General features: G+C 39.6%; 2 protein-coding genes across 25 annotated transcripts in view; both read left to right on the forward strand.

The window, feature by feature from the left end:
• The window catches only part of LOC141556822 (protocadherin gamma-C4), a 179,701-nt gene that overhangs the window by 85,262 nt on the left and 79,874 nt on the right, over positions 1-14,565 (forward strand). The window contains exon 1 of one of the 24 annotated variants that reach the window (XM_074291647.1): positions 1-4,745. The exons of 21 other annotated variants lie outside the window; for them this stretch is intronic. In XM_074291647.1, the coding sequence (XP_074147748.1) occupies positions 2,337-4,745 (2,409 nt within the window). In that variant the 5' untranslated portion in view covers positions 1-2,336. Of the gene's footprint in view, positions 4,746-11,454; positions 12,341-12,615; positions 14,552-14,565 lie in introns of those variants that run through there. 2 more of the 24 variants (XM_074291655.1, XM_074291653.1) reach the window with 2 other exon arrangements.
• On the forward strand, positions 4,752-8,472 carry LOC141556824 (protocadherin gamma-A12-like). Its single transcript, XM_074291658.1, has one exon. The coding sequence runs from the start codon at positions 6,076-6,078 to the stop codon at positions 8,305-8,307; it is 2,232 nt and encodes a 743-aa protein (XP_074147759.1). The 5' UTR covers positions 4,752-6,075; the 3' UTR covers positions 8,308-8,472.

Here is a 14,565-nt window from a genome sequence, read left to right on the forward strand (position 1 = left end):
TTGTGTTCTGATCTGTTTTGCTCTTGTTTCTTCATTATCTAATGGGATTTGTTTTGGTATGGTTTATATTATGTGGTTTAACAGAAATTTGACAAAGTTTCTCCTGCTCCTATTTACCTTCTGTTGAAACTGCCATGTTATTGAGATGGAATGAATGTGTCAGTATCTATCTCATTCATCTGGCATTTTTGTCAATATCCTACGTAATAATTATTTAAGGGTCTATGCATAAGATTTAGATTTGATCTCAGCTTAGTGGAAACAATAGTTTTGTTTTGTTTTGTTTTGTTTTTGTTTTTTTACCAATAATTATCTAAATTGATTAGAAATCCATGCTAATGAGGTAAAGTCAAGAGTTGAGTTCTCCCAAATCACACTAAGCATATTATATATTCTGATTATATGAATCAAAGTCAAGGCTATATACATTACTTCACTTAAAAAAAAAAAAAGCTATTTTCTGAAATAGGGAGCTGATGCAAAAAAAAAAAAAATGCACTGAGCAAAATATATGGTCCTTACTAAAGGACTTGTTATTGTTGCATATGCATGAATTATATAAAGATATACAAAAGGAATAGTGCAGATTCCTTCATTTTCATTCAATTCAATTTCATGTCAATATGAACCTTGCTCTTCCTTCTGGGATTCCTTAAAGATTTAAATTCCAAAATGAATGCCAAAGATTCTACATACGTGCCTCATCTGAAGTGAAGGTTCTCTGGGGACTAGAAAATGATGCCAAGAAAATACAAATTTTGAAAGGTCCTATAAAGAAGAAAGGGGAAGATAGGAAGTGTACTTGGAATCAGAAAGATATAAGTTCAAATCTGGCCTCATACACTTCTAATTGTATAACCCTGGGCAAGTCACTTAACCTCTATTTGCCTCAATTTGTATCTGTAAAATGGGAACATACGGGAAAGGGAAATGGCAAAATATTCAAGTATATTTGCAAAAAACCCCACAAAACAAAACAAACTTCATTTTGTCCATGGTGTCATGAAAAGTCAGATACCACTAAAGAGTTAACAGCCACCATAACAATAAAGATGGAAAGAGCTGGAGCATAGATTAGTGACAGATACTACCTCCACCATCAATGGACCAATCTAACTAAATTTGGAGAGACAAATCAACAGATGATTAATTTTTTGGCCGGTCTCAAAAGTTCTCTTAAATGGCAGAGTAGTTTCAATCCTGCCTGCCTAATGAGAATATCAGCAGTGAAAAAGGCATAAAAATATAAGCACTAAAATATGGGGGCAAGAGTTCTTAATTTCTTTTTCACATTTGGAACTCACTCAGCAAGAGTTCAAGGCAGTCCTTGAGGAACATTTTAGGAGAGAAAATTCTCTGCTTTCTCTTTGTTAGCTCCAGTTCGTTTTCCTAAACTCTGAGCAGAGTACAGGAACAGTTCTATAGAACATTGAGCTTAGGTAAGCATCTCCCAAGAATAGCCAATCAAAACTAACTCGATTGCTTCGCTCTAAGAAAAGGACTATCTCTGAACTTGAGAAGAAATGGCCTATTCCAATAAATTAGCTTTGTTTAAGTGGCTTCCTTCTTCTTTCTCACCTCATTTTAATGGCTTTCGAAAATTTGAAGATAAGCATTGAAAGTACGAGTAAAAACTGGTGAAAGTTTTCATAGTGATTCATGGTGATGATTTTGGTGATTACATTAGATTAGTTCACTTTTCAGCATTTCTTAGCGTCCCTCTTTTAAGGCAAATTAGAGTTCTGTTGCGCCCTAAAATGAATTGCAGAAAAATGGCTTTTAAAATCTTCTTTTGCAAAAGTTTGAATTTAGAAAGGATTCGGATAAAAGCATAAATGAGAGGTTTGTGGTATCATACTATTTCTTGGGAAAATTGGAAAGAATAGGCTTTGAAATATCTTTTGAAGCTGTCATTAAAAAAAAAAAAAGAACTAAAATTCAAATTATTTTACTATCGTGGGCCGAGTCTTTCTAAAGGATTAAAATAATAAAATTTGGGACCAGGAAGATTGATTCTAGAATCTTCATAGTTTTGCAATTCCTAAAAAAGCCTCGGAGCGCCGCTGCTGACCAGAAAGGGGAGAGAAATGACTAAGCCGTGCCCTGTAACTTCCTTCAAAGACATTTCCTGCTCAGGCTTTAGTCTGGGAGTGCAGAGAAGACCCAGCGCATACTCAGTTAGTATTCCTGCTGCGCAGATCTTGCCCCCCAAACAAACGGCTTTTAAGCCACGAAGCTGAGACACGGACCGATTTTCCTTCACTGGAGACTATTATAACGTTGATTTAAAGGACAGCTTCTCAGGATCACGGAGACTGTTGTTCTGAGGTCAAAAAATGCTGCGCCACTCCCGGGAGCCGAATACGACTCTGAGGAGGCAAGTATTGTTCCCCTTCTTGGCTTCTTTGTTCGGCTGCGTACTTTCCGAGCAGATCCGTTACTCCATTCCAGAGGAAATGGAGAAAGGGTCGGTGGTGGGGAATCTTGCCAAGGATTTGGGACTCAACATTCCAGATTTATCGCTTCGGAAACTGCGAGTTACTGGGGAGAAGAAATATTTTACTGTGAACGCTGACAATGGAGATCTGCTGGTCAGTAATAGAATAGATCGAGAGCAGATATGTAGGAAAAGACAGATTTGTGAACTACAACTGGAAGTCGTAGTTGAAAAGCCTTTGAATATCTTCCATGTAGTCGTAACGATTCAGGATATTAATGATCATGAGCCGCGATTCGTTCGAAATGAATTAAATTTAGAAATCAGCGAGTCTGTGCTTCCAGGAGCTAGATTAGTTTTGGAATCAGCAGAGGATCCAGATGTTGGGTTCAATGCTTTGCAATTTTACCAGATAAATTCAAACCCCCATTTTTCCGTGAGGGTGAAGGATAATCCCGATGGGAGCAAATACCCAGAAATGGTGGTGGAGAAATCCCTCGATCGAGAAGTCCAGAGTTCTCACCACCTGATCTTGACAGCAGTTGACGGAGGTGACCCCGTCCTAAGTGGCACTACTCAGATCAGCATCAGAGTCACGGATGCTAATGATAATCCTCCTATCTTCAGTCAAGATGTCTACCGAGCAAACGTGTCTGAAAACTTGCCCCCGGGATCTTCTGTGCTTCAAGTGACAGCCACAGATAAGGACGAGGGAGTTAATGCAGATATCACCTTCTCCTTTACAAGAATCGCCAAAGACATCTTATCCAAGTTTAGACTGGATCCCACCACTGGAGAAATCATTATTAAGCAGACTTTGGATTTTGAAGAAACAAAGGTATACACCATGGATATAGAAGCCAAGGATGCTGGCTCTCTGGTTGCTCAATGCAAAGTTGTTTTAGAAGTTAGGGATGAAAATGACAATGTTCCGGAAATAACATTAATGTCTCTGTCCAGCACTATCCCTGAGGATACAGTGTCTGGAACAGTAATTGCTTTGATTAAAACATATGATAGAGACTCTGAAGAGAATGGGGAGATTGTGTGTCATATTGAAAGAACTGTTCCCTTTAAAATAGAATCCTCTTCCAAGAATTACTATAAATTATTGACAGACGGGGACCTGGATCGGGAGCAGACGCCGGAATATAACATTACCATGACCGCCACAGACAAGGGGAATCCTGCTCTATCTACCAGCAAAACCATATCCCTGTACATTTCGGACATCAATGACAATCCTCCCATATTCCTCCAATCTTCCTACGTCGTTTATGTCCCGGAGAATAACCCCTCTGGATCCTGCATAGCCCGAATCTCAGCTACTGACCTGGATCTTTACGAGAATGGCCATGTGTCTTACTCCATCCTCAGTAGCGACTTAGCCCCTCTGTCTGTGTCCTCCTATTTATTCCTCAGTAGTGACAGTGGGGATTTATTTGTTCAGCGTTCCTTTGACTATGAGCAGATCCGTGCCTTCGAGATGATATTGCAGGCCCAGGATGGAGGCACCCCCTCCCTCCGCGCCAATGTTACCTTGCAAGTGTTTATCTTGGACCGAAATGACAACTCTCCGAATATCCTCTTCCCGCCAACGGAACCCGACAGTTTTGCCCTCTTTGACATGGTCCCTCGTTCTGCGGAGCCCGGCTACTTAGTCACAAAGGTAGTGGCAGTGGACGCTGACTCAGGACACAACGCCTGGCTGGCCTACCACGTGTTGCAGGCCACGGATCCCGGGCTCTTCAGCCTGGGGCTACGAACAGGCGAAGTCAGGACAGCAAGAGCTTTAACTGACCGAGATGCATCGCGGCACCTCCTGCTGGTCTCAGTGCAGGACGGAGGCCAGCCCTCTCTGTCTGCCACTGTGGCTCTTCACCTCGTCTTTGCAGACAGTCTGCAGGAAGTGCTGCCTGAGATGAAAGAGGAGCATTCACACACCTCGAATTCCCAGTCTGAACTACAGTTTTACCTGGTAGTGGCTCTAGTCTTTATATCTATGCTGTTTCTCATGACAGTGATAATAGCCACTGCTCTTCGCCTTCGGCGATCATCTACTCCCAAAGGATGGGGCTGTTTTCGAGCTGATCTTTGCTCTAAATCTGAACTCAACATCCCTCCAAACTACAGTGAAGGGACATTGCCTTATTCCTATGATTTGTGTGTATCATCACACCCAAGAAACACAGAATTTAATTACCTGAAATCAACTGACCAATGTCCTCCAGGCCTTTGGATGGACACAGATGTCACTTCCATGTTATTCAAGAATAATTTAAATGGTGATTCGAGCCCTCTTTCACAGGTAGGCTTCTACTAAATATCATACTATTTTGCATAATATCAAGTTTCATTAACATCTTCATATCTAAAATCATATGCAAACCCAAGGGTTTAGCTATAGTGTTGATCTAAAATTGCTTTACTTTGATTGGTTGGTATAGTTGTGCACCTATGGCATAATATCATTCCATCCTTAGTTCCATGTAAGTAGGAGATAAAGTAGATGGCAACTTTCACACACACAGAGACACACACACAGACACACATTTCAGCACTATTCAACATGTCTGTCAACTTGAATCTTTAATTCTATGTGGAAGTGTTATATCTGCTGTATTTTCTTACAAACTTTTGTCAACAGAATTGATATGGTGGTAAACTTGGAAGTAGTTAGTTCTTTCAATATGGTTTGGAGTAAATCTCATCAATTTCTTACTGTTGAGAATTATAAGAAATGTCACTTGTTTTATTAAAGTTATTGCATTATCATAGACTGTTTTTAAAATAAGTCAAGATATTCAGATTCTGATAGAGTCCATACTTTGACGGGTTTGGCTAATTAGGTGAAAGTTCAAAAAGTAAATTATTAGGGAAGTATTTTCTACAAATTAGCATGAGAAAACATAAATTTGACATTTTTTGAGATGAAAATTTATTCTCATATAAATGTATTTTAAACGTGATTAAATTGCTTCTTTGGCTTTTATTTTTTGTTATAAGGATTTCTTGTAATGAAACCTTGATATTCCAAGTGTGAAATGGGGAAAGGTAATTGTAATTAGAAGCTACAACGAGTATTTATATTTATTTATATAAATATATATTTTATTATATTATTATATTATATTATATATTATTATTATTATATATTAATATTATAATATTATATTATATAATATAATAATATATATATATTTAACTGAAAACTTCATTTCCGGATGACTGGTGCGCCTTTTGTAGAGAATGTAAAATGTAAATGTAAATGTAAAACACCATGTAAAACAAAAACAAGAAAGTTACACACTGTTAATGTTCTGGTAAGCTACTGTTTGCCTAAGAGGATGCAGTAACAGATTAAGACTCTGGGCGCCGCTGTTCACCAATCAAGAGGAAAAAGGAAGAGGAAAGACGTGATGAGATCCCTTCAGCCTATCCTTTCTCCTACAATACAAAGAATTCCAGCTCAGAAAAGCTTATTCCTGATTTTCACGGAGGTATATCAAAAGCCTTGCAGCCTTTCAGATTCTGCCAGTAATCTTCCAGTAATAATCGCGACGTCTTGAAAAAATAAGAATCAGTCCAGAGCTAACTTGAAAAATAGGAGATCCAAACATTCGGTTGCGGATACAGTGATGATCTTCCTGCAGAGATTTTGGGACTGCAGAGGACGAATGCTGCTTTGCTGTCTCCTCGGATCGCTGTGGGAGACCGGAGCCCTGCAGATTCATTACTCAATTCCTGAGGAGATGGAGAAGGGCTCTTTCGTAGGTGACATAGCCAAGGACCTTGGACTGGAGCCTCGCAAACTGTCAGAGCTCGGTGCCCGTATAGTCTCCGGAGGTAAGCAGCATTTCACTCTCAATGTCAGAAGCGGCAGTTTAGTCACCGCAGACAGATTAGACAGAGAAAAAATTTGTTTCGGGATTTCCATCTGTCTTTTAAATGTGGAGCTTTTAATGGAGGACAAAGTGAAAATTTATGGCTTAGAAGTAGAAGTGATTGACATTAATGATAATGCTCCACGTTTCCGGACAGATGAAGTAGAAATAAAAATTAATGAAAATGCAGCACCGGGTTTACGTTTTGGACTTCCCAGTGCGAAGGATCCAGATGTGGGGGTAAATTCCCTCCAGAACTACCAGCTAAGCCAGAACAATCACTTCTCTCTGAATGTGCTAAGTGGGATAGATGGGATCAAGTACCCGGAACTGGTGTTGGAAAGAGCATTGGATCGGGAGGAAGAATCTGTTCATCACCTTCTACTGAAGGCCTGGGATGGGGGAGAACCTGGTCTCTCAGGCACTGCTCGAATCCGCGTGCTAGTCCTAGACGCGAATGATAACGCCCCAGTGTTTACTCAGTCAGTATACAGTGTGAGTGTTCCGGAGAACTTGCCCAAGGGATCCCGGCTGCTCAGGGTGAACGCTACGGATTCGGATGAGGGAGTGAACGGAGAAGTGATCTATTCTTTTCGGAACATTGATGACAAAGCTTCAGAGATTTTCCAACTGGATTCCCAAACCGGACAATTATTACTTGTAGAATCACTGGACTATGAAGAATCGAAAATCTATGAAATGGAAATTCAAGGGCAGGATGGTGGTGGTCTTATGACTAGTGCAAAGGTATTGGTCAGAATTCTAGATGTGAACGACAATGCTCCAGAGGTGATGGTCACTTCTTTCACCAGTTCAGTCCCAGAAAATTCACCTCCGGGAACTGTGGTTGCCCTTTTAAAGGTATATGATCGAGACGCCGGGGATAACGGTCACGTCACTTGTTCCATTTCGGATCAGTTGCCTTTCAAATTAGAAAAATCCTATGCAAATTATTATAGTTTGGTGATTGACAGAGCTCTAGATCGGGAACAGATATCCATGTATAATGTTACAGTAACAGTCACAGACCAAGGAACTCCACTGCTGTCTACAGACACTCACATTCCCCTACAAGTAGAAGACATTAACGACAACTCACCCAACTTTGGTCAGACATCTTATTCTGCTTACATCCATGAAAATAATGCAAGAGGCTCTTCCATTTATTCAGTAACTGCTAGTGACCCCGATACCAAAGAGAACGCCCAACTCACTTACTCCATTTCGGATTACATTCTCCATGGGGTCTCTCTCTCCTCCTACATCTCCATTAACTCTGAGACTGGCGTTCTTTATGCTTTGCGCTCTTTTGATTATGAACAATTTCGGGATTTGCAACTTCAAATAACAGTTAAGGATGGGGGAGACCCACCTCTAAGCAGCAATGTGTCTCTAACTCTATTCATCCTGGATCAGAATGATAATGCCCCGGAAATCCTGTATCCTACCTTCCCAACAGATGGCTCTACTGGAGTGGAGTTGGCTCCTCGATCTGCAGAGTCAGGCTATTTGGTGACCAAGGTTGTGGCGGTGGATGGAGATTCTGGCCAGAACGCCTGGCTATCCTACAGGCTGCTGAAAGTCACAGAGCCTGGACTCTTCTCAGTGGGTCTGCACACTGGGGAGATCAGGACAACTAGAACCTTCCTAGATAAAGACGCCCTCAAGCAAAGTCTGGTGGTAGCAGTCGCTGACAATGGGGAACCACCTCTGTCTACCACTGTCAGTGTCACAGTGGTTGTCGCTGACAGCATCCCCGAGATCCTCTCAGATCTCAGCAATCTGGAGACTACAGTGCATCTGGAAGATGAAAGTCTCACTCTCTATCTTGTAATCGCAATCGTGGTGATATCTTCTCTGTTCTTTATCTTCATTGTTGTTTTGTTGGTGATCAAGTTAAGATACCGGCAAAATTCACGGCAGTTACAATCCTCCAGTGGCCAATTGAAGAACATTCCTCCCTCCCCAGTCTGTGGGCCTCGATGAAGTCCATGCTTTTCTCCAGACTTATTCCCACGAGGTTTCCCTTCACCATGGATTCTAGGAAGAGCCAATTAATTTTTCCTCAGCCTAATTATGCAGATACTTTAATTAGTCAGCAGAGTTGTGAGAAAAAGGAGCCTTTATTAATACCAGAAGATTCGAGGTATTCTATCAAAGATCCTGCTCTCATTTCTGTGAGTTTCTTTCATCTCATCAATAATTATTTCATTTCTTCACTATCTACTATAGTTGGTTTTCACTTTAGTTTCCTACAAAAAAATTTGAATAACTCACTTATGAAATTTTTATTTATTTTTCATTAATCATTTCTAGGTTACTAAAACACATTCTTTTATTTATCATAATTAAACTAGTGATGCCTTTCATATTTGTACTCTTTTTACATATGGACTGTAATATTTGTGCAGACAATTCATTTTTCTATTTGGCCATAAAATTGCTAAAGAAGGTCCAATGTTAGCACTAGACTAACTTTTTGTTCCTTTTCTTTTTTTTTTCTTTTTTCTTTTTTCTTTTTCTTTCTTTCTTTCTTTCTTTTTTTTGGAGGGGGAAGGACTGACTTAATAAATTTATTGTTTTAGTTTGAAATTTTTCATAGAAAATTACAAATGTTGATGTTTTGGTTATCAGTTGCTTCTCTCCTGAGCTCTGGGGAAACCCACCTTCTTACCAACTCAGTCTTGCATCTGGACATTAGATTCTTAAGTCTTTAAAGGAGCTAGAATCCTCTAGAGGTAGTGCACTTTATTACCCAGATAAAATTCATTATCCCTATGAGACAAATTTGGACTCTTTCTTGTAACTCGGGAAGGAGAGTTGATATAATAGTATAAGCACACTAGAGCTAAACTTGTTTCTTACAAAATACATACATACATATATATACATATATATATGTAACTCTTAGTGAAGATTGTGATTTTTAAATATTCCATTTAAAATCATGGAATTTATGGAATTGACTTGCAATTAAATAAGTTCAACACGAAGCTTTTTATTCAATATATTTTTATTTATTTCATTAAATATTTCAAATTACATGTCAAATATTTTTAACATTCATTTTTAAAGTTTTTTTTTTTAAGTTCCAGATTTTCTCCCTGTCTCCTCCCTTTCCCTGTTCCTTGAGAGGGAAAGCAATATGTCATTCATTTTACATGTGAAGTCATGCAAAACATTTCCATATTAATCATGTTGCAAAAGAAAACACACACAAAAGATGACAGGAAAAATAAAGTTTTGAAAGCACGCTTCCCTCGGCTCTCAAAGTTCATCAGCTGTCTCTAAAGATGGATACCTGATTTTTCTTGTGCACCATGATAAATGTGGAAATATGAATAGAAAAATTGTATATGCTTAACATATATTAGATTGCTTGCTGTCTAGGGTAGGAGATGGAGGGAGTGGAGGGAGAAAATTTTGGAATGTAGGGTTTTGCAAGAATGAATGTTGAAGACTCTCATTGCATGGACTTTGAAAATTAAAAGCAATTATTTAAAAAATTTTTTAAATAATGATGTATAGCATTTTATCATAGGTCTTTTGAAATTGTCTTGGACAATTGTCTGTCAGGTAATTAAGTCTTTTACAGTTGATCATGGTTATAATATTGCGGTTGAGGACTACAATCCTTTGTTGGTTCTGCTCATTTAACTTTTCATCAATTCATATAAGTCTTCCCAGGTTTTTCTTAAACCATGCTGCTTATCATTTCTTATAGCATGATAGTATTGCATCATCATCATAAACCAAAACTTCTTAGCCATTTCTTACTGATGGTCATCCCTTCAATTTCCAATTCTTCATCATCACAGAAAGAGAGCTGCTGTACATATTTCTATACATATGGATGCTTTCTCCTTTTCTTTAATCTCTTTAGGGTACAGGTCTGATAGTGACCTTCTTGGGTCAAAGGATATGCATAGTTTTATAGCTATGGACATAATTCCAAGTTGTTCTCCATTATTGTTGGACTAGTTCACAATTCCACCAGCCATGCAGTAGTGTCCTGATTTTTCCACATCCTTTCCAGCATACCATTTTGCTTTTCTGTCAAATAAATGTGAGAGTATTTCAGAATTGTTTGATTTGCTTTTCTCTAATCAATAGTGAATTAGAACATTTTATGTTACTATTTATGACTTTGATTTCTTCTTCTGAGTACTGACATTCAAATTCTTTGATCATTTATCAACTAGGAAATGGATCATATTTTTGTAAATTTGGCTGAATAAGAAATAAGGCCTTTATCAAAGAAACTTGTAAAATTTCTCCCCAGTTTCCTGTTTGCCTTCTATTTTTATGTCATTAGTTTTCTTTGTGCAAACACTTTTTTATTTCCATGTAATCAAAATTATTCATTTTACTTCCCAAGAGCCTTTCTATCTGATTTGGTCACTAACTCTTTCTTTATCTATACATCCAACAAAGACATTTTTCCATGCTTCCCTAATTTATGATATCACTCTTTACAACACTGAATTTATTTAGTCTTTCCTATTTGTGTTCTTCCAATTATGTTTTGACTTTGAAATTCATGATAATACTTGGTAAACAGAGCATCTTTCTCTAGGACTCTGATTTCATAAACTCAGAATGCCAAATGTTAAATTTGTAGAAGACTTAAATTTCCCCAGCTCTTTTTTCATAGTTAATTTTTCCTCATCACAAATCCAGGGACACCCCTAAAGAAACAGTTTAGAATAGTAAATTTGCCCACTCTGCTGTTTCCTATACAAATTTTTACTTAGAAATTATTATTGATGTCTAGGGTAGGAGGTGAGGAGAATGGAGGGAGAAATATCTCTTTAACAGCTAAGAAAGTGCTAAGTGTCTTCTGGGACTTTTTAAGGAAAGAAACATTGATATTAGAGCAAAGATGAAACAAAAATGTTCACTAAAGTGAATAGGAATAGCTTGTTTCTGGGCAGTTGTTCCTTTTTAATGGGGGTTGTTAATGGCAGATTTGAAAAGAAGCCTTGAAATTGACTCATAAATTCTTTCAACTGGATTATCATTGGTGAGAATGAATATCATGATCAGTTTGACTTTATTTCCCATCATTATGAGACTCAGAGTATTCTAATGTCTAAACATTATTTGTGAAATACATCTTTTAAAAAATTATTATAGGAAATATCTATTCCAAAAGACTTTTAAAAATAAGTTCACAGAATTATGTCTTACAAGAAAATTATAACTCTTTAACTCTATAACTTTACTGGAGGTAAAAAAAAAATCTGATTTAACTTGGCCGGCTGTTATGGAAGGAAACGTCATCCGTGTCTTCTTGCAATATCCCTTTCTGCCTCTACCCATCTCTTTTTCCTCCTCAGCAAAATGTTTTTGAAGTCTTTGTCATACTGGTTTAGTCAATGGGTGGACTAAATACAGCATTTCCTGTATTCTTGTGTTCCCGGCACATACACAAGAAAAATTCAAACCCGTTGAATATTTTAAAGACGAAGCTCTTGCAGGAAGAAAAATAATTACGTTCTTGAGTTGCAAAGATTGGTTCAAGAAAGTAAAATATTGTTGCAATTTGGGAATGAACCTCTGGGCGCCGCTGCTGGCCAGTTCGGAATTAGAACTGAAACAGAATTGCTTCTTAGTACTTCCTGCATCGTCATAAAACACACAGGAGGGGATCAGCGCAGATTCACTCGCTCTCGCTGTGCCACAGACCCTTTCCTGGGAAATCCTCATTTCAAAGGAAGATACCTGGGTCTAAGAGTCAGATTTCTGCAGGATTACGGCAGTGGTACAAATAGCTATTCGGCAAAGCTAGAAAGACAACATAAAAGAAGCCAGAAGGATGGGAAGGAACCCGGTGGAGAGCAAACAGATCCATAAGCTGCAAATCGTTTATGCCTTCTTGGCATCTTTGTTCTTCCTGGCGCTTTCCGAACACATCAGTTACTCGATTCCCGAGGAGATGGCGAAAGGCTCGGTGGTGGGGAATCTAGCCAAGGATCTAGGGCTAAAGGTCCTGGACTTGCCGAATCGGAAGCTGCGGGTGAGTGCAGAGAGGGAATTCTTTAGCGTGAGAAAGGAGAGCGGGGAATTATTGGTCAGCAATAGAATAGATCGGGAGGAGATATGTGAGGAAAGACCTGTATGTGAATTGCAGTTGGAAGCTGTGGTTGAAAATCCCTTAAATATTTTTCACGTGACTGTATCGATTGAGGATATTAACGATCATGCTCCACAGTTCAGTCAAAATGAAATAATTTTAGAAATTGTTGAGTCTACTTTGCCAGGTGCGCGATGGATTCTTGAATCAGCCACTGACCCTGATATAACGGTCTACTCACTCAAAAATTACTATCTAAGTGTTGGACAGTATTTCTCATTGGTACAAAAAGAAAATCTCGATGGAGGAAAATACCCAGAATTAGTACTGGAAAAACCTCTGGACCGAGAAATGCAAACTTCTCATTATTTGGTCCTAACAGCTATGGATGGGGGAGATCCCCCTCTCAGTGGAACTACTCAAATCTGGATAAATGTCACTGATGCCAATGACAATCCCCCAGTCTTCAGTCAGAGCCTCTATAGAACTACTCTTAGGGAGAATTTACCCCCAGGTTCCTCTGTGCTTTGTCTGACAGCCACAGACAAAGATGAGGGGGTCAATGCAGAAATTACCTTCTCTTTGACCAGCATCACTCAGAATGCCCGGCAGATGTTCTCTCTGAACCCAAACACAGGTGAAATCAGAACCAAGGGGTCCCTGGATTTTGAAATCACAAAAAGATTCACAATGGATATAGAAGCTAAAGATGGGGGAGGTCTTTCCACACAGTGTAAAGTTGTCATAGACATACAAGACGAGAATGACAACGCACCTGAAATAACAGTAACATCTCTAGTCAGTTCTGTCCTGGAAGACTCCCTATCAGGAACAGTGATTGCCCTCTTTAAAACACGTGACATAGATTCTGGAGATAATGGAGAAATATCATGTTATATGCAGTCAGATTCTGTTCCTTTCAGACTGGAATCCTCTTCTAGGAATTACTACAAGCTACTGACAGACGGGGCCCTAGACAGAGAGCAGACACCAGAGTACAATATCACATTGATTGCCACAGACAAGGGAAACCCTCCTTTGTATAGCACTAAAATCCTCACTTTACATATTGCTGACATCAATGATAATGCTCCCATTTTCCTCCAACCATACTACGTAGCTTACATTCCCGAGAACAATCCCTCTGGATCGTCAATCACCAGGGTCTCAGCTTATGACGCAGATCTAGAAGAGAATGGCCGGGTGTCTTACTTCATCATCAATAGTGACTCGTTGCCACTGGCCTCTTATGTGTCGGTCAATAGCCACAGTGGAGACATCTTTGCTCAGCGCTCCTTCGATTATGAACAAGTCCGAACTTTCCAGCTGACTCTACAGGCCCGGGATTCTGGTTCCCCCTCCTTCAGTGCCAATGTGACCATTCAAGTATTCGTAGTTGACCGTAATGACAATTCCCCAAATATTCTCTATCCAGTACTGGGGGCAGATAGCTCTGCCCTCTTTGACATGGTCCCTCGTTCTGCGGAGCCCGGCTACTTAGTCACAAAGGTAGTGGCAGTGGACGCTGACTCAGGACACAACGCCTGGCTGGCCTACCACGTGTTGCAGGCCACGGATCCCGGGCTCTTCAGCCTGGGGCTACGAACAGGCGAAGTCAGGACAGCAAGAGCTTTAACTGACCGAGATGCATCGCGGCACCGCCTGCTGGTCTCAGTGCAGGACGGAGGCCAGCCCTCTCTGTCTGCCACTGTGGCTCTGCACCTCGTCTTTGCAGACAGTCTGCAGGAAGTGCTGCCTGAGATGAAAGAGGAGCATTCACACACCTCGAATTCCCAGTCTGAACTACAGCTTTACCTGGTAGTGGCTCTAGTCTTAATATCTATGCTGTTTCTCGTGACAGTGATAGTGGCCATTGCTCTTCGCCTTCGGCGATCATCTACTCCTAAAGGATGGGGCTGTTTCCAAGCTGATCTTTGCTCTAAGTCCAACATCCCCCCAAACTACAGTGAAAGGACATTGCCTTATTCCTATAATTTGTGTGTGTCTTCACACCCAGGAAACACCGAATTCAATTACTTGAAATCAGTTGATCAATGTCCTCCATCTCTCAATATTTTCAACACAGATGTTTCTTCCACTTCAATCAATGGAGTAAATAATGATGTCAGTTCACAAAGAAATACTCTTACACAGGTGGGTTCTTTATT

The sequence above is a fragment of the Sminthopsis crassicaudata genome, chromosome 2 (assembly GCF_048593235.1).
Source record: "Sminthopsis crassicaudata isolate SCR6 chromosome 2, ASM4859323v1, whole genome shotgun sequence".
NCBI classification, from domain to species: domain Eukaryota; kingdom Metazoa; phylum Chordata; class Mammalia; order Dasyuromorphia; family Dasyuridae; genus Sminthopsis; species Sminthopsis crassicaudata.

Coding starts and splice junctions, on each gene's coding strand:
- LOC141556824 (XM_074291658.1), top strand. CDS start 6,076: ATGATCTTCCTGCAGAGATTTTGGGACTGCAGAGGACGAATGCTGCTT.